This window comes from Pelodiscus sinensis, chromosome 16 (genome assembly GCF_049634645.1).
Source record: "Pelodiscus sinensis isolate JC-2024 chromosome 16, ASM4963464v1, whole genome shotgun sequence".
NCBI classification, from domain to species: Eukaryota; Metazoa; Chordata; order Testudines; family Trionychidae; genus Pelodiscus; species Pelodiscus sinensis.
The window spans coordinates 36574046-36599242 of NC_134726.1; the positions used below are offsets into that span (position 1 = coordinate 36574046).

At 46.7% G+C, this 25197-nt stretch overlaps 1 protein-coding gene across 4 annotated transcripts in view; it reads left to right on the forward strand.

Moving 5' to 3' along the window:
• LMF1 (lipase maturation factor 1) overlaps positions 1-25197 on the forward strand; it is a 438974-nt gene that overhangs the window by 408435 nt on the left and 5342 nt on the right. For 3 of the 4 annotated variants that reach the window (XM_075899802.1, XM_014569758.3, XM_025180933.2), the window contains one exon: positions 7907-8019. In XM_075899802.1, the coding sequence (XP_075755917.1) occupies positions 7907-8019 (113 nt within the window). Of the gene's footprint in view, positions 1-7906; positions 8020-15171; positions 16700-25197 lie in introns of those variants that run through there. The other variant, XM_075899803.1, reaches the window with a different exon arrangement.

Here is a 25197-nt window from a genome sequence, read left to right on the forward strand (position 1 = left end):
TTTCAATTAGATGGAAGCCAAAGGCATAAGCCAAACACTAGAGGATGGGGGTTAGGAAGAAGGTGCCCCATAGGTAGATTAATCCATAATTACTGTTTCAAGGATTTTTCCATTTTCTTCAGAAGTATCTAGTTTGAGATGCTGTTGGAGACGGGCTTAGACATCTGGGCCAAATCTGGTTATTGCTACGTGAAAATCTCTTGAATACTCACCATTCCTGTGCCTTCTCCCTATCACACTCACTTTGCACACTCACTGAGAGGCAAATGGAAACCTACGACCATGGTGGTGGGAAGGGGCACCCAGGAGCAGTGTTCCCTGTACGCTGAGTGTTTGGATGGCCACCCAGGAAAGATTCAAATGCCACCCAGCTGATTGACACAGCACCCACAGCCAGCACCATGTGTTTTACGGGTGGTGCACACCCACACGTGACGCAGCGCACATAACAAAATTTATTCTGCGCGTGCGTGGAAAAAAAATTCGGTGGAATGTTGCATAGCAAGTAAAGCATCTAACAGAGAAAATCTAGCATTCCTAGGCAAAACTGTGGTGCAAGTGCCAGGCCAGGCCAGGTTCTAGTTCTACTCTTAATCTGGTGTAATTTCATTGACTCCAGCAGCGGTATCTCAGCAGCCATGGCAGTGTGCATCAGAGCAAAACAGGTTCTTTTCACTTCAGTGTGGCTCTTTATATCAAACCTGAAACTGGTCCCTGCGGGGTGCCAAATGGGTGGGAGTTACCCTTGTTCTGCATCCCCCTGTCCCCCACGGAATGCATGATTGGGACCCATCACCCTATAATGGCTCCTGATGCTGGTTTTCTGACCAGCCTGAAGCTCAGATCTTCTCTCAGATACGTGCGTTCGGCTCCCATTGACTTCCCATGTAAGCAAGGCCACGTCTACACAGCAGCGTTATTTCGGACCAACGGACGTGATTCCGAAATAACATCGTCCGCATCCACACTACAAGCTGTGATTTCGATTTCATGTCAAAATAATGTTGAGCTGGAGGATTTCTTACTCTGACTCCTGTAACCCTTGTTTCACGAGGAGTAAGGGAAGTTGGCAGAAGAGTGCTCTTTCTCGGACTTCCTGCTGTGTAGATAGCGCCAAAACTCAAAATAAGCTATTTTGACTTCAGCTACGCAACTAATGTAGCCCAAGTTGCATCGCTGATTTCGGCTTTAGCCCTGCTGTGTAGACGTGCCCCAAGAGAATAATTTGAGCCCCAATTGTTTAACATTCCACTGCGTTTTACATCATCCCTGAATTTGGCCCATCTGGAGGCCGGGAAAAGTCTGGGACCTTTTCTGGAATGTATCCTGGAAAAGCTATGCCGCGCCCAAGGAACACGTCCGCTTTTTTGGAACAGTTTCCAAAAAAGTGGATGCGTTCTTTTGCCCTCCCCATATTTCTCACTGTATGAGGAATAAGGGATGTTCCGAAAGAGGAGCTTTTTCCGAAATTTGGCTACGTGTAGACGGGTCAAATTTTGGAAAAGCCTCATCCGGAAAAAAAAAAAAAAAAGGAAAAAGATACACAAATTGCAGTTCACAGTTTGCGTATCTTTTTCCGATAAAACTGCAATCTAGCCATAGCCTGGAAGATATTTGTAGGGTTGCCAGGTATCCGGTTTTCACCCGGATAGTCCAGTAATTGCATCTTCTGTCCGATTAAAAAAACCCCCAGAAAATACCGGTATTTTCTGGGGTTTTTTGATGCAAGGCCGGCAGGGAATATCCTTCCTCCTCTCCCCCTCCCCCCGCACCTTTTTTTTTTTTGGTGCTCAACCAGTTTTTTTTCCCCACCATCTTCGGGATATTTTGAGGAACTATCTGGCAACCCTAAATATTTGCATATGGGGCAATGGCAGGACCCCAGTGTTTGTTTCCTGAGATGAGAAGATAGGGGACTGCCTGGCTCAGGGGTTGTTGGTAACAGGAAAATTGAGCCTCTGGGTCGCTCGTTCACATCCACTGAGGAGCAGCTGAAGTCTGTTTGGTAGCCAGCCTGGGAGGAGTTGCTGGTCTGGCTGCGATTCCTGATGGACCTCGGAGGAGCCCCCACTTGGCTTTGCACTGTCGCTGCTGCTACCTCACTAATGAGACTAAAACACCCTGACCTTGCAGATCGGTCTCACCTGGACAGGGCGGCTGCTCCCAGCTGAGGCCGTAGGAAAGGTTTGGAGGAGTGGGGAGTCCGGTGTCCGTGAAGCGTGGCTGTCTGTGCTTGACCTTAGATGTGGCTCCGTAGAAGCTCCCTTCTCCAGGCCTGCAAACCTGGCTTTCTTAATGTATAATGACAATTCCCCCAGGTGCACAACGAGGCTAATGAAATCCAGACTCTTCCTGCTGGAAGAATGCACATGGGAATAACAAAAGCATTCCAGGCTGAGTGAAACCTCTTGCTTTTGTTCCATTTTGTGGGTATCATCCTGTCTGGAGCAGGAAGCCTTGAGTGGATGAAGGAGGTAAGCAAGTGACAGATGATGTGGAAATAGCTGAAGTCCTCAATGCTTTCTTTGCCTCTGTCTTCACAGACCGGGTCAGCTCCCAGACTACTGCACTAGGCAACGCAGTATGGGAAGGGGGGGCAGCTCTCGGTGAAGAAGGAACAGGTTAAGAGCTGTTTTGAAAAGCTAGACATACACAAATCCATGGGTCCGGATTTAATGCACCCCGAGGGTGCTCAGGGAGTTGGCTGATGTGATTGCAGAGCCTTTGGCCATTATCTCTGAAAATTCGTGGCAGTCAGGAGAGGTACCAGATGGCTGGAAAAAAGGCAAATGTAGTGCCCATCTTGGAAAAAAGGACAGTCCAGGGAACTACAGACCAGTCAGCATCACTTCAGTCTCTGGAAAAATCCCGGAGGGAATCCTCAAGGCATCTATTCTGAAGCACTTGGAAGAGAGGAAAGTGACCAGGAATAGTCAACATGGATTCACAAAGGGCAAGTTGTACCTGACCAACCTGATTAGCTTCTATGATGAGGTAACCGGCTCTGTGAATTTGAGGAAGGCAGTCGGTGTGATATACCTTGACTTTAGCAAAGCTTTTAAGTCTCCCACAATACTCTTGTCAGCACGTTAAGGAAGTATGGGTAGGATAAACTGACTGTAAGGTGGATAGAAAGTTGGCTAGATTGTCGGGCTCAGTGGGTAGTGATCAACGGTTTGATAAGCTAAGGGGAGAGGTAGATACGCTGGAGGGCAGGGATAGGGTGCAGAGTGACCTAGACAAATGGGAGGATTGGGCCAAAAGAAATCTAATGAGATTCAACAAGGACAAGTGCAGAGTCCTGTACTTGGGACGGAAGAATCCGAAGCATTGTTACAGGCTGGGGACCGACTGGCTAAGCAGCAATTCTGCAGAAAAGGACCTGGGGATTACAGTGGATGAGAAGCTGGATATGAGGATAAAGGAGAAGCGGTGGATGTGGTATACCTAGACTTTAGTAAGGCGTTTGATAGTGTCTCACATGATATTCTTATCAATAAACTAGGTAAATACAATTTAGATGGGGCTACTATAAGGTGGGTGCATAACTGGCTGGATAACCATACTCAGAAAGTAGTTATTAATGGTTCACAATCCTGCTGGAAAGGCATAACAAGTGGGGTTCCGCAGGGGTCTGTTTTGGACCGGCTCTGTTCAATATCCTCATCAACGATTTAGATATTGGTATAGAAAGTACGCTTATTAAGTTTGCAGATGATACCAAGCTGGGAGGGGTTTTGACTGCTCTGGAGGATGGGGTCATAATTCAAAATGACCTGGACAAATTGGATAAATGGTCTGAGGTAAATAGGATGAAGTTTAATAAAGACAAATGCAAAGTGCTCCACTTAGGAAGGAACAATCAGTTTCACACATACAGAATGGGAAGTGACTGTCTAGGAAGGAGTACGGCAGAAAGGGATCTAGGGGTTATAGTGGACCACAAGTTGAATATGAGTCAGCAGTGTGATGCCGTTGCAAAGAAAGCAAACATGATTCTGGGATGCATTAACAGGTGTGTTGTGAGCAAGACACGAGAAGTCATTCTTCCGCTCTACTCTGCGCTGGTTAGGCCTCAGCTGGAGTACTGTGTCCAGTTCTGGGCCGCATTTCAAGAAAGATGTGGAGAAATTGGAGAGGGTCCAGAGAAGAGCAACGAGAATGATTAACGGTCTAGAGAACATGACCTATGAGGGAAGTCTGAAGGAATTAGGTTTGTTTAGTTTAGAAAAGAGAAGATTGAGGGGGGACATGATAGCAGTTTTCAGGTATCGAAAAGGGTGTCATAAGAAGGAGGGAGAAAACTTGTTCATCTTGGCCTCTGGAGATAGAACAAGAAGCAATGGGCTTAAACTGCAGCAAGGGAGGTTTGGGTTGGACATTAGGAAAAAGTTCCTAACTGTCAGGGTGGTCAAACACTGGAATAAATTGCCCAGGGAGGTTGTGGAATCTCCATCTCTGGAGATATTTAAGAGCAGGTTAGATAAATGTCTATCAGGGATGGTCTAGACAGTACTTGGTCCTGCCATGGGGGCAGGGGACTGGACTCGATGACCTCTCGAGGTCCCTTCCAGTCCTAGTATTCTATGATTCTATGAGTCAACAGTGCGTCCTTGTAGCCAAGAAGGCTAATGACATATTAGGGTGCATTAGGAGGAGAGTGCCAGCAAATCTAGAGAAGTGATTATTCCCCTTTATTCAGCACTTGAGGGGCCACATCTGGAGTATGATCTGTTTGGTTCTCTCCTTCCGGGGCACCTGGCATTGGCCACTGTCGGCAGACAGGATACTGGGCTGGACAAACCTTTGGTCTGTCCCAGTATGGCCATTCTTATGTTCTTATGCTTCTCCAAACAGTGTGTCATCCACTGGTGAGGGTGCCAGGTTGGGAGTCAGGAGACCCAGGTTTTATCCTGGCTCTGTCACTGACTCCTGGCTGGTACTGGCGAGTTGCTGTAGGTCTCTGCCTCAGTTTCCCTACATACAAAATGAGAATGATGATGCTTACCCATCCCCCTCTTTATAAAGCCTTTTGAGATCTTCAGCTAAGTTAGGTTTGAGTGTGAAGTGATATGTTATCGGATCTCATAAGAAAAGCAGGGGTGAGCAAAGAGCAGACAAGCATGTTACTGCTTGGACACTGAAATCCATACCTACTTCTGGTACAGGTTGAATCTCTCTAGTCGAGCACCCTCAGGACCTGAGAATTTGCCGAACCAGGGGAGGTCAGTAGTGTCTAGCAGCATTACCAACGCTCCCACTGCTTGCTCGGCTCTTAGAAGAAGAGCTAAAGAACAGCCCAGAACACTGAGAGCCAGGATTGGTGGCTCTAAACAAACTTTATGGGACCATGGGAAACTTGGCCACACCCATGATCAGTGGACATCCAGCTAACTGAAATCATGACAGACTACGGATGTTGCTGGACCAGAGAGTGCCAGACTGGGGAGGTTCAACCTGTAGCTTTGTGTGACTGTAGATCCAGTACATTGAAGGGGAAGGCAGGGGCATTTATCACCATCACAAACTCAGGTATTGTAACTGTGATATCTTAGCACGTTGCCTGCAATCTGCTGAGCCTGGTGCATGCTTTTGTGCCCTTTTAGATGGGATGCCACACTTTCAGTGTCACTCTGAGTCTAGTTCATGTGCATATGGACTCCCTTGCCACTGGAGTTTTAAATGAAGCCGGATGTTTTCTCTTCCGCTGTTTTCTTCTTCCTGCAGCCACCGAGGAAGTATTCAATATATATTTCCTTGGAGAGATTTTGTAGACCCATGTCGATGCGCGGGATTTGTCAAAACATGCTGTGCAAGGCTGTCTAATGTTTACCCCACACATCTGTTTGAAATTACAGCTGGCACTAGAGATTGTATATGATGTGCCAAGCACACATCCTTTCCTTCGAAACTCACTTCTTGTGCAAAGGCCACAAAGTCTAAACCACCGCGTGAAAGATGGGAGAAAAGGGAGGGAAATAAAACCACTCTTTAGAATGAACCTTCTTGTTGGGTCTCCGAGGGCATGAGATTCTCTCTTCCTCTTTACAGTCCTCATATATCTTGTGTCGTGTAATGCAGCGTGGTTATGCAACAGTGTCAGGTATAGGCTTCATAGCTGTATGGGACACAGAGACATACAAAATGTGAAGGGAGAGGGCTGCGCTAGCAGAGATGCACCGCTCAGACCAGAAGTTCAGATAAGTCCCATGTCTAGCAGAGCTGCTGACAGTGGTTAAGAATTCATAGGTTCAGAAAGTGGAAGGAGTTAGCCCCAATGTTCTAGTCAACAGTTCCTGATTCTACAGGTAGGACCTCTCTAATCCGGCACCCTCGGGACCGGACTGGTTCTGAACAAGACAATTTTCTGGACCACAGGAGGTCAATGTTGTCTAGCAGCATCACCAACACTTCCATTGTTTGTTTAGGAGTAAATTAGAGCTAAATAACATCACAGAACCAGGATTGGTGGCTGTAAACAAACTTTATGGGACTTCAGGAAACTTGACCACACCCATGAAAAGTGGACATCTGGCTCACTAAAATCAGTCTGGACCAGAGATGTTTCCAGATCAGAGAGTTCTGTACTGGGGTGCATCTACACAGCAGAGCTTAACTCGAAATAATCTATGCAAATTGAGCTACGTCAATTGCATCACTTATTTCGAAATCGCTTCTTTCGAAATTGGGAGCGCCTACACAGCACTTATTTCGAAATAGAGCACTTTTCCTCCAAATCCCCTTACTCCTCATACAATGAGGATAAGTCCTCCAGCTTGGTAGTTATTTCAAAATAACTGCCTGCTGTGTAAATGCGGACTAAGTTATTTCGAAATAACGCTAGTTATTTTGAAATAATGTTGCTGTGTAGGTGTACCCCTAGAGAGGGTCAGCCTGTAGTGTCCAACACTAACAGATGTGTATTGTGAGCAAGACACGAGAAGTCATTCTTCCTCTCTACTCTGCACTGATTAGCCTCAGTTGGAGAATTATGTCCAGTTCTGGGCACCACATTTCAAGAAAGATGTGGAGAAATTGGAGAAGGTCCAGAGAAGAGCAACGAGAATGATTAAAGGTCTAGAGAACATGACCTATGAAGGAAGACTGAAAGAATTGGGCTTGTTTAGTTTGGAAAGGAGAAGACTGAGAGGGGACATGATAGCAGTTTTCAGGTATCTAAAAGGGTATCACAAGGAGGAGGGTAAAAAAATGTTCTCCTTAGCCTCTGCTAGGATAAGAAACAATGGGCTTAAACTGCAGCAAGAGAAGGTTAGATTGGACATTAGGAAAAACTTCCTAACTGTCAGGGTGGTTAAACACTGGAATAAGTTGCCAAGGGAGGTTGTGGAATCCCCATCTCTGGAGATATTTAAGAGCAGGTTAGATAAATGTCTATCAGCGATGGTCTAGACAGGACTGGCTCCTGCCTTGAGGGCAGGGGTCTGGACTCGATGACCTCTCGAGGTCTCTTCCAGTTCTAGTGTTCTATGAGTCTATGTAGGCTATCATGCATTTAACTACTTAATTCCTAAGCCGCCAATCTTGTTATTAAATACGTTGAGCTCAGTATGTGACAACAACGACTCGTGCAGTTTCTTGTGGTAGCCAGTGAAGTGCTACTGACCTTCACGAAGCAGCAGTGCCCTATTTGACCTGTGTAGCAACCTCCAAGGAATGGCTTCTAGGTGGGAAGAGCCTAGTGCAAGGCTTACTGGTTTAACTCCATCGGAAAGTGCTGCTTTTGACAAACCAGGTAGATTGGGTGACGACAGACGCCGCAGATTTCCGTCTTGAGACCCAGCACGTCCAGCGACTGGTAGAGATTCCTTCATGTCTATTCTCTGTCCAACCATCTAACATTGTTGCTTTGCTTTTCTCTGCTCCCCGCATACCCTTCTCTCCCCAGACCTACGAACAGAATGAATGGATAATCCACCTGGCTGGGAAGCTGCTGGCCAATGAAGAGGGAGCGTTGTCACTGATAGCACTCAATCCATTTCAGGGCAAGGCACCACCAAGGTAAGCTGTTTCTAGAAAGTTGACAGGTGTATCTAGACTCCCTCTACGATATGCTTCTTCATAGCTTGAAGATACAAATATTGTTTCTTTTTATGGTGTATTTTATTTAACAGGACACTGGGATCCTGCCAGTAGAGCAGTGCCCGATGAAAACGTTACACTCTAAACAACTTTGCCGCCTTCCTATTCCCTTCTGGGCTGACTTAGAGGAAGTCAGACATTCTTAGGTAGATATTCTGCCCAGGTGTTTGCATAAAGGGCCCAGCATGGCTTCCCTTGCACAGAAATCTTGTACAGTTGTCCTGCCTGTGAGCTTTAGATCATGATGTCAGGCTCGCGTTGCGTGGTCAACGCGCAAATGCTGTTTCCGGTGGCCATTTAAATCATGGGGTGATCAATGGTTTGTTTTACCGAAGAAATATTTGGTTTGGTTGGAATTTGGGGCTTTTCGATTGAAAAACTGAAAACCAGCCGCCAAAACCTGAAAAACGGCTACCAAAGGACACGGTTCACAAAAATGTTTGTGGTCTCAAAAAAGCGGTTTTTGTTTAAAAAAAAAAATAGAAAACAAAAAAATTGCATGTGACCTCTCAGTTTGCTATTCACTAGTCTGTTTTGCTTTTCACTAATACTTTGAGGCTGTCAACATGTAATACACAGGGATTAAAAGTCACAACCCCCATGTGAACCAACCTTTCTTCCGAGGGCGAACTCATGCTTTTCAGGTCTGGCACAGAGTACTCCCAGATTATCCGAGGAAGGGACACTTAACTTCCTAAGACTATCCATTGGAATACCAAACACTATTCTTCTGTTATCAGTCACCTGAATAGATATCCGTGTTTCTCAAAGCGATCTGCGAAACTTTGAGAAACCTGCTCACTGGCCGCTCTGGTGTGTTTATTTACCGGCTCTGCAGCCACGAAGCCACGCGACTCCCATTGTCTGCAAACGGCAAACCGGAGCCAATGGGAGCCGCGAGGCTCCGTGGCCACAGAGCAAGTAAGTAAACACACCCAAGCGGCCAGTGAGCAGGTTTTTCAAAATGGTTTTGTGGACCACATTGAGAAACACGGATATCTATCATCACAGGTGGAGGGACGTGTTCACAGGAAGGAAAAAATTTGTTCCTCTTGGTTTCTGAGGACAGGACAAGGAGTAATGGGCTTAAAGTGCAGCAAGGGAGGTTTAGATTGGACATTAGGAAAAAATTCCTAACTGTCAGGGTGGTCAAATATTGGAATAAATTGCCAAGGGAGGTGGTGGAATCTCCCTCTCTGGAGATATTTAAGAACAGGTTAGATAGACATCTGTCAGGGATGGTGTAGACGGAGCTTGGTCCTGCCTTGAGGGCGGGGGGCTGGACTCGATGACCACTCGAGGTCCCTTCCAGTTCTATGATTCTATGACTGATAACAGAAGAACAGAGTCTGGTATTCTAATGGACAGTCTCAGGATAGTAAGCGTCTCTTCCTCAGATAATACATATAAAATCTTCATCCCGTGCCAAAAGGAATCCCCCTGTAGGTAAATGCAATTCCCACCAACGCAAACCAGAACTTCCTATCACCATTCAGTCTGCTTTCCTAAAATCCTTCAGCCACCTTGCTTTGCATTCCTCTTCATTGCATAGACAGGTGCTATCGAAAACGCTCGGGCAGTTTGGTCACATTCAGAAGGAATTTGATCCAACTATCTACTTGCCTCGCAGAGCCCAGAAAATGGGTCACCGCATTACAGTCCAAGCTTTCCATGGAAGACGGCCATGGTTTGGAAATCTAAATGTATTCCCTTCAGAGCTTCGGTCTGTCCCTTCCCAGCAGCAGTGTGAAGCAAACAGAACAGCAGTGCCCTCTGGTAGAGAACAGGCTCCTATGTTGCACGGGGCATGGAATATTACCCTGAGCCAGAAGACTCACAAACGTAACAGAGTCCCCGTAAATTCCAGTTTATTGTTTGAGGCGCATTATTGGCTAATATCACGGTGTGTTCCGTTACACAATCGATAGATTTGTTAGACCAAAATAATTGCATGTTGGATGTCATCCAAGCAGGCTCTTGGGGCACTTCCATTAATTACCCCGGCACAAGGCACACCGGGATATCAGAGAATGCTCCTTGCCGCCGAATGACACAGCTTTAATCGTGTTTACTGCGGGGTCCTCAGCTCTGATTAGCCCAGCCTGCATTAGCTTTACAAACGAGGAACAGATCGCTCATGTCGCCTGCCCCGCTGGTCTCCCCGGGCAGTATTAAAAGGAACGTGGAGTGGAAGGTGAAGCCTGTTTTCTGGTGTCGTTTGATTACCCTGTCACTCCTTGCAGGGGGGAGGTTGTGAACTTGCACTCGGCTCTGCTACGTGTTCCTTAAGCAAACCATGACGGCGCCATGGAGGTGCATGTCTATTTGTGCAGCCCCTGATGCGAATGAATAGCACGGAGCAGGTTGCCAGCTAGCTGCAAATGCTCCGCTTGGTATGGAGAGGCCTCTCACAGGTCTGTATTTCCAAGGATCTGCCACTCAGGCGACCTGATCCACCGCCATCCCTTCTCCCTCTCTTCTCTCCCTCCTAACGGGGGTCGTACAGTGGGGGTGCTGAGAGCCATGGAACCGAACTGCACGCCTTGCACGTGCTGGAAACCACCCTGAGCCAGGGAGCATGGCAGCACCTCCCCAGTTCCAGCACTCATTCTCCTGACTGGGGCGGGTTGCAGGTCTGCCCGGTGCCCTGTCTATACTGTGTTATGCCAGCGAGCCAGGCTGCCCGACCGGGCCAGCGTCTATGTGTTGCTTGCGCTTCAAGGGCTGTGAACAGCGCGTTACCGGTCGTTACAAGTTACCACTCACTGCTCTAATGCGCATCTGTTCTTGAGGTGAAAGCCGTGCAGAGATAATCTATTCAGGGCAATAAAAGAGCCTAAACGCATGTTAATAACCATAGCAGAGGTCACCCGGCTGTTCCAACAAGGGTTCTGGCAGGAGTCACTCCTATAAATGCCACCCAGGGTTTTTCTGGGGTTACTAGCTGATGAGTCACCTCCGAATAAATTGGGCAGTTCAAGCCTGGCTCTCTCTATAGCTTGGCCTTTTCATCTGCAGTAGGGATATGAGTGTTTAACTGGTTTACCGATAAGCTGCTGCTGATCAGTTCCTGTTAACAGTTAAACTCTGCAAGGGCACGTGGGAGCCGGCAGCTCCGTGGTTAATCATGTCACCGATCGGATTTTTATCGGTTACGCGGTTGATATGTTTACACCCCTCATCTCCGGCCTTCCAGAACAGTCAATCAGTTGATGGTGGGCGTAGCTTCGAAAGGTCGGGATTTTGCATAACAGGCAAAGGGCATTTGCATTCACTTTCCCCTCGGTCTTTCCCGGGAATTCCACTCCCCAAGCGTTGTCCCAAAAGACCGTTCTCGTCGGCCCCGTTGTTTGGCGTATTATGGGCTCCCAGTAACCCAGACCCTTTGGACTCCAAAGATGCTTTCGCTTCATTCAAGAAGGGCTTTTAGGGGTATTGCCGTAGCCGTCAGTGACCTCATCACCACCATGTCGGCCTGTATCTGGCTTGCGCGGGACACTGCTGGCTAGCTGGCCCCACAGGGAGGCTGCAACACGGACCATGGGGAGAAGTTGCCAGGGAATGGGCCTGAATTCATGTTATACACAGTGGGCAAGAATGAGCTGGAATAGCCACCACCAGAGGATTGCGTGGCAACCCGGTTCACCGGGCCTTGTTCTTGCAGGTGGCTTTCCCCTCCCTGATCTCACCCCACTCCGCTTGCAGAGAAGCTGAGTGCCTGGGCTTGAACTGAATGGTCATCACACTCGGGATACGTCTACACCACAGTAAAAAAGCCCGCGGCACTGGGACTCAGAGCTGACTGAGAGAGGGGTCTGCTGACTCAGGTTTGCGGGGTTATAAAATTCCAGTGCCAGCATTCAGGCTCAGGCTGGAGCCCCAGGCTTGGGACTCTCCCTCTTCTTCGTGGCTCTGGCCAGAGTCGGAACATCAACATTGCAACGTCAGTGGAGCTGTGCTGTCTGTGGTCATGTCGTGAGTCATACTGCAGTGTAGCTGTACCCTTAGGGCCATGTTTTCCTTAAGCTACGCAATTGCAGCTGCGTGACTAGCGCAACTGGAGTTAACGTACCTTGGGCTGAGTTGTCGCGGGGTCTCCTGTAGAAGGTTGACTGGAGAAACTCATTCCAGTAGAGTACCAGAGTCAAGCAGAGAGCCACTGGTGATTGATTTAGTGGGTCTTTACTAGACCCTCTAAATCAACCCCCGGGGAATTGATCGCCTCAGTACTGATCTCCGGTTAAGTGTGGGGCTTCCTTATTGTTCTCAATCATTGTTTCTTTTCTGAAGGGTCCTGAAAGGTGGTTGCCTCATGGAGTTGCAAGAGAATCTAAACCCTTTAGACACTGGTTTGAATCAGGCACCCCCCATTGGCAGCAACCAAAAGTTGTTACCATCTGACAGCTGTGGGCAATAAACAGCTCTTGCAGTTGATTAAACAGCAAAAGGGTTTGATAATCACAAAAGCTGTTTATTGCCAGGATACCCCCAGTGCCATAAACATTGTTCCTATTCTACAAGATGGTTTCAAAAATCGTCTTACACTCATGGTAACAACTTTAAAAAATCAAGGAAAAATGCTTGTTGTTTTTGCCTTGTTGGGTATTCATAAAAGATGGGCGGTATATTTGCATCTTCCATACACTTTCTAGAATTGTCGCATTACAAAAAAATGTAACTGAGTTTAAAAACCAGAAAATAATTGTGGGAAATGTAGTTAGGTTAATTAATTTTTTTTCCAGGCTGTGATCAGTTACTTGGTTCTCCAGAAAGTGAGAAAATAGAATTCTGTATTTTTTAAATGATCAACATTAGCATCTCTCTTACTTTGTAAACACTTAACTGATGGTCAGCACATAGTGGATGAAAGGATGTAGATGTTTTGTATCTTTAAGGGGTCTAGGAAGTGATTATATAGCTTCTCTGATGCCATCTGTTAAATACTGTGTCTTACAGAGTGCTGTCTTTATTCATCACTGAGTGATGCCAGTTGTATACCAGTGTAGTTGCCATTTTTACTTATCCCCAGTATAAATAGCTGCTAGATTGTGTGCTTTTAAACTGTGCTCTGAGGTGTCCAATACACTTTGGGGTGATGTAAAAGAGTAATTCAAATTCTTGTTTTGGTCCAAATCCAAAAAGTTGATCCAAATTTGCAGCTTAAGCTTTTGTTTAATGATCCAAAGTAGAATACTCTGAAATTGGCCAAAGTTTGGGTTTGGATCTGGATTTCCTGAATTTCAGGAGTATTCAGATTTGTGATTTGGGTTCCTCCCATGGTGAAGATAAAAGATACATAGAACCTCAAGCCAGAAGGGACCATTATGGACCTGTTGTCTGACTTCCTGCATAACACAAGCCTGAGAACTTCCCCCAAATAATTCCTAGAGCAGATCTTTTAGAGAAACATCCAATCCAAAACATTGTCAGTGATGGAGAATCCACCAGGAGCCAGGGTAATGATCCCTGGGTTGTTCCCCTGATTAATTACTCTCACTAGTAAAAATGTTATGCCTTATTTCCAGTGTAAGTTTGTCTAGTTTTAGCTTCTAGCCATTGGTCTGTGTTTATACCTTTCTCTGCTGGACTAAAGAAGCCGTTATTAAATATTTGTTCCCTGTGTAGAGTCTGATAGACTATAGTCAAGCCACCTTTTAACCTCTGTTACGCTAAATCAGTTGAGCTCCTTGTGTTTGTCACTGTGAGGCGAGGTTTTCTCATCCTTTAATTATTCTTGTGGCTCTTCTCTGAACTCTAATTTATCAACGTCCTTCTTGAGTTGGAGGCACTGGAGCTGGGCAGGGTATTTCAACAGAGATCACACCAGTGCCAAATACAGAGGTAAAATTATCTCCCTGCTCCTACTCCAGATTCCTGTGGCCACGCTTCCAGGATGGCATTACGCTCTTTTGGCCACAATAAGGATCTGGATCTGAATAAGGTCGGCTTGTGGTAGGTAATTCCTGCTACCTTGCTTTAAGTTGGTTAAGAGGAAGCTGCCTACCCAATTTGGTGGTCCCAGTTCTTACCATTTAGGAGGAGTTCTTGAACAAACGGATTCACCGATGGATAGACAAGACAGACGCACATTAAAAAGACTTGGACTTTTCAGCTTAGTAAAGAGGAGACTAAGGGGGGGATATTCCATCATGTCTGGTATGGAAAAAGTGAATAAGGAAAAGTTATTTACTTACAATAAAAGAACGAGGGGTTATCAAATGAAATGAATAGGCAATAGGTTTAAAACAAACAAAAGGAAGTTTTTCTTCTCTCAACGCCCAGTCAACCTGTGGAACTCCTTGCCAGAGGAGGCGGTGAAGACTAGAACTTGAACAGGTTCAAGAAAGAGCTAGATAGATTCATGGAGGTTAGGCAGGAATGGTGTCCCTAGCCTCTGTTTCTCTGGAGGTCGGTGATGGGGGAGGGATCACGTGAGGATTTCCTGTTGTGGTCCCTCCCTCTGGGTCATCTGGTATTGGCCACTGTCGGCAGACAGGATACTGGGCTAGATGGACCTTTGGTCTGACCCAGTCTGGCTGGTCTTATTTCTAATTATATAGTAAGATCACTATGCAGTTCGGACGGAGACCCAAACATGCTCTCATGCAAGAGAACCTGAAAGAGAAACTTACCAGAAACTGATTAATCTATTGTCATTGTTCCAGCTGAACTGAAAGGGAAAAGAACAGAAATAATGAAACACAGATTCGTTTAATTCTCTCAATTATACTATTGGTGGTGGAACACGAGACATGGTTTTCTTTCAAAAACACACATTTGTAAACTGGCTTTTGCCCCTTGTAATCGAAACCGAACTTGTAAGTTAATTTCTAATCATACTTCGGTTCATATTGGACAAGATTTTAAAAAGTCACTGGTGACATTGGGTGTGGTCATTTTTGGTTTCATGAGACTTCTTGATGCTGTCTGATTTGCAGGAAATGCTGGGCACCTAGCCTGTGTCTGTCAGGCTTCTCTGAAGTGTCTCAAATTGGGTGCAAAACACTGAGGCATTGTAAATTACTAGGCGCTTCGGGAAAACCACTAGTTACTTTCTTGGTTTTATAACAGGTTGGGTTTTTTCTTCACAAAACCTTAGAAGAAAAGAACAACCACACCGGGTCACACAAAGCACCATCCTGTCCAGTCTCCTGTCTTCCAACAGTGGGCAATGCCAGGTGCCCCACCGGGAATGAACAGAGCATCGCTTGATCTGTCTCCTCTCACCCACACTCAGCTTCTGACGCACAGAGACTACGGACACTATCTCTGCCCAGCCTTCATTTCAACCTCAACAGCAATCATTGAAAATGAAATAATTTTTTTTAGTCTCCTAGGCTCCAGTGATTCCTGCAGACGGAGGGCACCTACTAACCCATAAGCCCTCGCCTACCATTGACTGCTACAAATCTTTAACTCGCCTTCTCTCTCCACCTCCAGGGCTAATTATTCTGCCCACCACGTCTCTGTTCCACTTTAGTAGCTAGGTGGAAAAATTCTCATTTTCTTACTATTTTCCCTCCATTCTAAAGGGAATTTTGAGACTTAATTATTTTCATTCCCTGCTAGACTAAATAATTAGGGGAAGGGACTGTTTTCCATAAGAACATTAAGTTCCATACTCTGTGGAGTTTATTCTGCTAATGGAAACTCTACACCTCCAATAGCCAAGGGACTTTCAAAATGAGTTAATGCCTTCGAAATGAAATTTTTGAGACCCAAGTTTGTAGGCTTCTTTACAACTCTAAAAATTATAGTATTTTTTCAAGTGTGATAAATGTAAAATGAAAAACAGGTGACTGATTACAAATGAATGCATTGTTGAATGCACGGCCTAATTGAGTGTGAAACTTTACTTCAAGCAAAGTGATGTTATTGGAATGTAGATGTACAAAATATTATTGTTCAGCGGATAGTTCATAAAACATTAACCATCTTAAATCTAAATGGTAGGACTTCGGCTAAGAAATTAATAAGTGCTTTAACATACCATCATGGAAAAAGAATTGCAACTAAAATGGATTTTGCTTACAGAAAGAGGGGAAAATGTTTTCATTTCTGACTTTAAATGTTCAGTGACTCTCAAGATAAATGACAGCCCTGCTTTTTTAATTTCTTAGACTCGCTTGCTTGGAAAACTGTGGGTTTTCACTTGAGTTTTGTCCATTGTAAACTTTTGTTGCTGCAGCCTCAAAACACAGTTTTAAAAATAAACCCTGGAACCTGAAACCCAGTGTTATTCCTTTAGGCAATATCTTTTAATCGGACTAGAAGAGTGTTAGAGGTTAGTATTACATAGTATTCATGGTCGGTCTGTTTTATTTCCTGTTTCTTTAGTAGCCACAGGCCTTAACATATATGGATCCGATCCTCGGCAGGCATAAATCAGCATGGCTCTATTTAGGATGTGGTGTTAGCTAACATTGAATCTAATGCAAGGTAAGATTTTAGGCAGTAGCTACACTCCACGTCTGTGTTGGCAGTATATGTGGCATGTGTAGCCATAGGAGCCAACTTCCTCTCCAGTCAGAGGGGGAATCAATCCCCCTCTCCATTTTAGGCCCCTCCCCCAAGCTCTTGCCCCGCCTCTTCCCACCCTTGCTCCGTCCCCATTCCATCTCCTTCCCCCAAACCCTCGCCTTGCCTCTTCCTACCCCACTCTGCCTCGCCCCATTCCATCCTCTTCCTCCAAATCCCTTCTCCTGCTCTGCTCCTGGCCCCATTCTACCCCCCACCCCAATTCTACCCTCCCCCAAGTCCCCACCCTATCTCTTCCCACCTTATCTCCTGAGTGCGCCCCATCTCTGCTCCTCCCCATCCCTCCTGAAGTGTCCTGAACGCCACAAGTATATAAGGGAGTTCTTTTCAAGTGAAGAGGAAAAACTGGGCAGGTATTTCCTGGGGTTCTCCCTGTCAGGCTGCAGGAACATCTCGGATATACTCTGGACGAGCGAAAGGCCTTGCCTGTGTGTCACGGAGTTCACTCAAAAATCAACGGTGCCATTTCAGATTTGCCGGGGGGGGGGCAATGTTTCCTGTGATTCCAGGGGCTACTTAGGCACTTCAGAGCTCTATTTTTGGGGGCAGGTAACTTTGCAGTTAGCTGACAGGAGCACTGCATCTTATTCCTATATAAAAGAAGAAAATTAAATGCATATTAGATCTGTTCATCTCTACTAATAACACATTCTCCCATCCTGTAGCAAGTCACCGACTGGACACTAGTTAGGTTTAAAACTTTTGTTGTTAACCCTGCGGGGAGAGAGATGCTGTCAAATCCCAGGTTCTGTCTGAGTATTGGGAGAGAAGTGGAGTCTAGTGAGTTACAACTGGGGGAAAATTGATCTGGGTTTTCTATATAAGAACATCAGAATGGCCATCAGTGGTCCATCGAGCCCCATATCCGGTCTTCCAACAGTGGCCAATACCGGGTGTTTTCAGAGCGAGAGACCAAAACAAGTGATCCATCCCCTGTTGCCCATTTCCAGCTTCTGGCAAACAAAGGTGAGGAACATGAAGAACATGGTGTTGGGTTCCTGCCCACCCAGCTAATAGCCAATGATGGACCTATTTGCCATGAACTTGCCTAGTTCTTATTGGAACCCAGTTATATTTTTGGCCTTTATAATATCCCCTGGCAAAGAGTTCCACAGGTTGACTATGAAAAAAGACTTTCTTTGGTTTGTGTTAAATCTGCTACCTATTCGTATCGTTGAGTGCCCCTGGTTCTTGTGTTGTGGGAAGGAATAAATCCTTCAATTTTTCCATGCAGTTCATGATCTTATAGACTTATAGTCTCCCCTCCCCCTCCTTAGTCATCTCTTTTCCAAGTTGAAAAGTCCCAGTCTTTTTAATCTCTCCTCATTTGAAGGTGCCCTATATCCCCTAATCCTTTCTGTTGCATTTTCCAAACCCAGTGTATCCTTTGTGAGATGGGGTGACCATATCTGCTTGCAGTAAGCAAACGTGGGTGTAGCAAAGATTTACATAAAAGTAATATAATATTTTATGGTTTATTATCTATTCTTTTCCTAATGATTCCCACCATTCTGCTCGGGTTTTTTTGGCACACACATGTTCAGAGAACTATCCACGATGACTCTAAGATCTCTTTACTGATGGGTTTGGCTAATTTAGACCCTCATAATGTTGTATGTGCGGTAGGGATTCTGTTTTGTTATGTGCAGTACTTTGCATTTAACAACATTGAATTTCATCTGCCACCTCATTGCCCAGTTACCCAGTTTTGTGAGATCCCTTTGCAGGTCTTTGCACTGAATTTTGGACTTAACTCTCTTATGTTGTATCCTCTGCAAATTTTGCCACCTCTCTGCGTGCCTCTTTTTCCAGATTGTTTTACCCTGTGAATACGTTGAACAGCTCTGGTCCGAATACAGACCTCCGGGGAACACCACTTTTTAGTTCTCACCGTTTATTCCTACCTTTGTTTCCTACCTTGTAACTGGAGTGCTTGCCAATGCTGCCAGGATCACCTAGCGATCCTTGATTTACTTGACTGACAACCCTTTCCTTATCTGCCTCTGTTTATAACCGGACTCCCTGCTTCAAAATTTGTGCTGTTTCCAGCTTCCTAATTCATCTATGTTAGATGAACATTCTGGTTAGGGAGTGTGAAAAAACACACCCCGAGCGCAGCTGTAAAGTGCCAGTGTGAACCAGGCTACTGCTGTTTGTTACTCCCTGCGTGGAAGTGGTTTATGTGGAGAACCCTCTCTCAGCACTGCTGCCGTGGTCATAATGCCACGGTAAAGCGTTGCTGTGCCAGCCGCTTTCAACTTTTCAGTGTAGACAAAACCTTACGCTAAAGCTGTGTTGCAGGTAAAAGCTCCATCTGGGGGTATGTCTACACTGCCGAGTTTTTCTGGAAAAACAGCCGTTCTTCCGGAAAAACTACACTTATGTCCACACTAGCTGGCTGTGTCTACACGGGGCCACTTATTCCGGAAAATCAGCCGCTTTTCCAGAATAAGCTGCGAGCTGGCTACACTGGCCCTTGAATTTCCGGAAAAGCAACGATGCTCTACTGTACAAAATCAGCCGCTATTCCGGAAAAACTATTCTGCTCCCACTCGGGCATAAGTCCTTATTCTGGAACACTGTTCCGGAAAAGGGCCAGTGTAGACAGCCCAGTAGTCTTTTCCGGAAAAAAGCCCCGATCATGAAAATGGCGATTGGGGCTCTTTTCCGGAAAAGCGCGTCTACATTGGCCACGGACGCTTTTCCGGAAAAAGGGCTTTTCCGGAAAAGCAGCCTGCCAATGTAGACGCTCCTTTTCCGGAAAAACTGAAAACGGAATAGTATTCCGTTTTAAGCATTTCCGGAAATTCATGCTAGTGTAGACGTAGCCCTATTGTGTTCTTTCAACAGAAAGTCAAAAAAATAGAGGGGGGTTTCTCACAGTGGTAAACCTCTTTCTACAAGGAAAAAGCTTTTTCGGAAAAAGGAGTGTGTGGTGGACACGAAAGAGTATTTTTTCAAAAGAAGAGACCTCCAAGAAAAAAGCATAGGTGCCCTGGTGGCCATTCCGGCCACAGTAATCACAACTGAAATGAGAGATAGCGCCCAATGAATGTGGACGCTCTCTTTCAAAAAAGCACATCGCTTTTTCATTGCGCTTTTGCAGTGTGGACGCTCTCTTTCTAAAGAATTTTTTTTTGGAAGATCTCTTCGAAAGAAGCCTGCCGTCTAGTCATAGCCTGAGGCTAGGACAAGCAGACCTCTAGTAGGAAACTCGGGATGGTGGGTGGAGTGGAACTCCTCCCCAGATGGTGCCCTTGTAAGTTTTACTGCAATTCCCATGATAATTCTTCCATTTTACATATTCTTGATTTATACTGTGACTTGGAAAAATGTGGTCATTATAAAATCTCTGAGCACATGGGAGACACACAACATTAACGCTGAACGTATGGATGGAAGTCAGTCTGAATAAACTCAAACCACAGCTTCCTCCCTTTCTATCAGTCGTAGAGCTTGTAAAAAAAAATCAACATAGTTTTTCATCCAAAAAAACCCTCGCAATTTGGTCAAAAGCGAAGTGTCTTGTGAAAACATGTCAATTTCAACTTAATTTTCGACCAAAACAGAAATCAAAACGAACCATTTTGACTTTATTTTGTATTGATAAGGTGAAATCTTTCACTTCAAACTTCATTATTTCAGTTCATTTTGATTTGACTTTTCAGTGAGGTTGACCTATTCATATAAAGACCCAGTTAAATCTGTATATTCTATTTAATCTGTCATGTCATGTTTCAGCATTCTCAAAATGAAAGCTTTCGACATTATCAAAGCAAAATGAGTTGATATTTCCAAAACAAAGGTGTTTGTAGAATTTTTCTATCCACTTTCCTGTTTTCCAGGAACAAAAATGAATTTTGAAATAGCTGAATTTACAGAGGGGATGGAAAATTCCAGTTTCTGACTCTAATACTGTCTCTGTAACCCCCATCACAGTAATTCCTATGTATCCCATTTGAATTAAGCAAGCAAATGAGAGAGGATAAAAGATCCTTTGCCTGCTCTGGGACTTTCTGGTCCAGCAGGACCATGGATGGACCAGGCAGTCCCTGGACCAGACAGCTGCACGGATGAGGTGGGGGGCTGGCTGAGGCCGGGAGCATAGCTATCCCAGCATCCAGGGGACCAGCGGCTGGGAGGCCGGCCAGGACTGGGAAATAAGTCAATCCAGTGGCTGGGAGTCTGGCCGTTGCCAGCAGCAGAGCTGGGCCAGCAGTCTGAGGACAGGGATCCCAGTGGCTGGGGCTAGCAGCGAGGTCTGTGGCTTGGAGGGGAGCCTGGCTGGGAGGATGGTGGCCTGCTAGGTGAGCCGGGAGGCTGTCAGCAGAGAGGCTGGAATTGATTTCCCCTGGTCCAGCAAACTTCCTCATTAGGGACCAGGCAGGTCCAGGGTGCCAGACCAGGGAGTTCCAACTTGTAGCATATATTGGGGTGACCCGATAGCAAGTGTGAAAATAAGGATACTTCTATTTGGGGCGGGGGTGAAAGGGTGTGTGCCCTGCACTGGCCCTTTCAGGGGAAAACCCAACCCAGTAGCTGAGGCGGTTATTGCTAGTTAGGGCCCAGCTGAGGGCTACGTAAAGAAGGGCTCCTGGAGGGAGAGAGGAGGGCTTACTCTTGCGCTGGCTGCCGGGGATGCAGGAGGCTTCCTGGGGCTCGAGCAGTGCCGGGGAAGGAAGGCAGAGCAGGGCCTGAGGCCAGACCCGAGTGTGGGAGAGCTGCAGAGAGCCAGCCAGGGTAGGCGAAGACAGCAGGTCCACCCCCTCCCCCTTGCCAATGATGAGTGGCCTTTCCAGATGGCAGTTTGCCTCTGAGGCAGGGGCTAGGTGAAGACTGGCAGTGGGTCACTGAGGCATGGAGGGGACAGGGGAGCGGGGTGTTCCCTGGGAGGGGAGAGGAACTGGGAGGGGAGGGGAACCGGGTGTTCCCTGGGAGGGGAGGGCCCCTGGGGAGAGGGGAGTGGGGTGTTCCCTGAGAGGAGAGGGGAACTGGGAGGGGAGGGGAACCGGGTGTTCCCTGGGAGGAGCAGACCCCTGGGGGGAGTGGAGGGAGTGTTCCCTGGGAGGGAGGGACCCTGGACTGCAGAGACTGATAAACACCCCCCTGGAAGGGGTCTGAGAGACACTGGAGTGGGCCCTGCCCGAGGGCCATGTTCTGAAGCGGTCCCTGCGAGTGACGCGGGTCCGAGAGTGAAGCAGGGACGGGGGGGAGACCCCGCCGGAGGGAGACGTCCTGTGAGCCGACGAGAGCTCATTCCCAGGGCTACCGGCAGAGGCGCCGTGACGGTGAGTCCGCCCTGTGACCAGGGGTCATACAGTTGCCTATGTAAGATAAAGCCCCTAATATTGGGCCAGTCCTGATACCAGGGCACCGGGTCACCCCGTCGGCATTCAGCAGCTGTCCTGAGAGCCACCGACATTCCAAACCGGATAACGTCGCTTCTCTCAGCGCCTCAGGTCCTGCCTCAGGTGCATGTGGACAGACACCCGCCCCCAGCCAGGGTGCCACTGGTGCTAGACATGCTCTAGTTCAACCACAATGCCAGTGTTCTGCAACCCTCCCAATAATCCTTCATCTCCTCCCAGTGGCAGGAGTGCACCCCTCATCTTGCAACCACTAGCTTAATGGCTCCGATCTTATATGTCCTTCTTGGAGGATGGTTTAGTCTCTAGTGACTAACATACCGGCCTGGCACTTGGGACAACTGGGTTCCATTCCCCACTGTCTTCCTGTGTGACTGTGACAAATCGCGTGAAGCCTCAGTTTTCCCTTCTGCACAATGGGGTGAATAGCCCTGCTGTACCTCCCAGTAGTTTTGTGAGGATAAATCTATTAAAGACTCCGAAGCACTCAGATGCGAGGGGTAGCAGCCGCCATAGCAGTGCTTTAGATAGAAGGAAGGCAGTGGAATAAGGAAAACAACCTATAAAGCTGCCATTGTTTTTTTTAAAGGCTTTTGATGCAAGATGAATTATGATTTCACTTGCTAACAGTGCTAGAATAAGCAAGCAAGCCTGTAGCAGAGGCTTTGCTGGCTTAATGAATGTATACGTTCCAGCATGGCATACTCCTCAGATTTACAACTGAGTAGGAAACTTTAAGATAAAAAAAGAAAAAAGAAAAGAAAATTCGTGTTTTTCTGTTTTTTTTCTCCACCCCCAAGTGCCCTGTCAGGCCATTAATTCCATCAGAAAACACCGTTCCTGGTTTTTTGTTTTTTTTCCCTCCAAAAACTCTCAGCTGTTGCAAAGAGACAGCTGCACCCTCTGGAACTAATTACAGCTGTCTGGGAGATTTAGGCCTTGGTCGTAACAACTTGAATATTGCTGCTAATTTTTAACACATACAGTTGGAAGATGTCATAATAGGCTGATATATGATAGAATCTTAAAAGTGCTGTGGCACAGCTGCTACTGGGCATCTGGCAGGATGCATTGTGGAATATTGATTTAAGAAATCATGCTTATTATTTTTAGCTTCTCCCCCTCCCCCGCCCTCCAAGGCCATATAATTTCATGGACGGAGAGCGAGCAAGGATGATGGAGTGTATGTGTTTGCACAGAAAGGCAGGAGCCTGCGTTATTCATGCATTATTGCCCTTTGCCAACTCATAGTTTAGTGTCCAGTGGGTTCCTGTTCAGCTGGCTGTGTTCCTCCCATTATTATATCCTGGTGGTTTGATGAACTGTGGTTCTTTTGGGGGACCTCTTGAAAGACACTACCTTTGCCAAATTGAATGATGCAGTTAGGCCATGGACTCTGGTTTCCCACCTCTTGGCAGTACTTAACACCTAATGCTTCAGGGAGAATAAAAATAACCCAAACCATCATTCACTTAGTAAGTTGTGAAAAGAGAGAATTTCCTGCCTGACCCTTGCAACTCTCCTCCCTGAAGCATGAGAGTGGATCAGGCTTTCCTTGTTGCGTAGAACCACCAAAGTCGTTTGTCTCTTTTTAACGTAAGAGAACATATTTAGCTGCCTCATGATCTAACTAGGGATTTTCTCTGGAGCAGTGAGCAAGGCTCACCCTGATAGTCAGTGTCTTGAGGTTAGAAGGGGGCTTTGAATATTTCTAGCCATCAGAGACATAAAGTTCTGGGGCACCCTTCCCCGGGGAGATGTGGGGGCAAAAATCCCAACTGCTTCACAACTGAGTTTGATAAGTTTTAGGGGTAGGAGGAAGCTGGTGTGATGAGATTGCCTACAATGGCAGGTAGCATCTGTAACTGCAAATAGCTAATATTCCCAGGGGCTGGAGATGGGACACAGATGGGTAGGGCTCTGATTTACTGTAGAGTTCATTCCTGGGTGTCTTGCTGGCATAGAATCCTAGGGCTGGAAGAGACCTCCAGAGGTCAAGTCCAACCCTCTGGTCTCATCTTAGCTGGCTCTAACCCAGGGCTACTCAATACACAGCCTGTTTGTTTGCGGCCCACGGAGTGGTTTGGGTTTACGCCGGGCTCAACACGCAGCCCGCGGGTGGGGTCGTTGGACCATGGCCTCCACTGGGAACACGCTCCACAACGGCGAGGCGTCGCCCAGGTGGGGTGAGCATGGAAAGACGCAAGTGGACGGACTGGCTGGAACAGACGGGTACAGAGTGTCGGCATTTCTAGTCCCCAAGGAACAGCCGCAGGGAGGAGGTGCCAGTAGCGCCAGGGCCTTGTGGGACATGCTGGCTGTTTAGCCTCGTGGGCAGAGCTTGAGAGGTGCTGACAGGCTTACATTGGCCACGTTGGGGTCCGGCGCCATGGGTCAAGGCTTAATCTTTGTATTCCTGCCTGTCAATGTGAAAGCTATTTGCATATATGTGCATACATATTTGCATGTCTATGCAACCACACTGAAGTTGGTGCCCTTGGCATGTGCTGTATCATTGTGGCCCCCGGGGCTTCCAAAGTTGAGTACCCCTCTAAACTTTAGAGGGTGTCCGCGCTCTTCCAGGAACACAGCAAAAGAATTAATGCCACTGCATCTACTATATTAGGGCTCAGCATTTACAAGCCTCAGACGCAGACTTACAGGGTCTTGCACCAGACAACGTGGTTTCGACCCACGAAAGCTGATGCCCAAATAAATGGGTTTGTCTTTAAGGTGCCTCATTGTTTTTGCACATACGAGCACAGCGACGTCTCTGAGACGTCACCATGCTTGTCTGTGCAATGATCACCCTGCCTGGGAGATGCCTCACCGTTGCGGAGCGTGTTCCCAGGAGAGGCTATGTTCCGAAGATCCCACCCACAGGCTGTATGTTGAACCCTGCGTAAACCCGAACGGCACCGCTGGCCGCAAACAGTAGCCTGCCGAGTAGCCCTGCTCTAAACCTTGCAATGACAACGTACGACAGTGGTTATTCATCTGACCAGAGGAACGGGCAAACCCTGGAATGAAGCAACTAGCTAGATAATAAATCCAGCACCTTTCTGGAGCAGAACACAATCATTATGAGCTCTGAAATGGAGAATTCCCAGTGAGTGTGAAGTCCAGCAGCTTTTAGATATGTGAGCCTGGAAGAGAGACATTCATAGGCATTACAGTGTGGCCTAAACAGCAT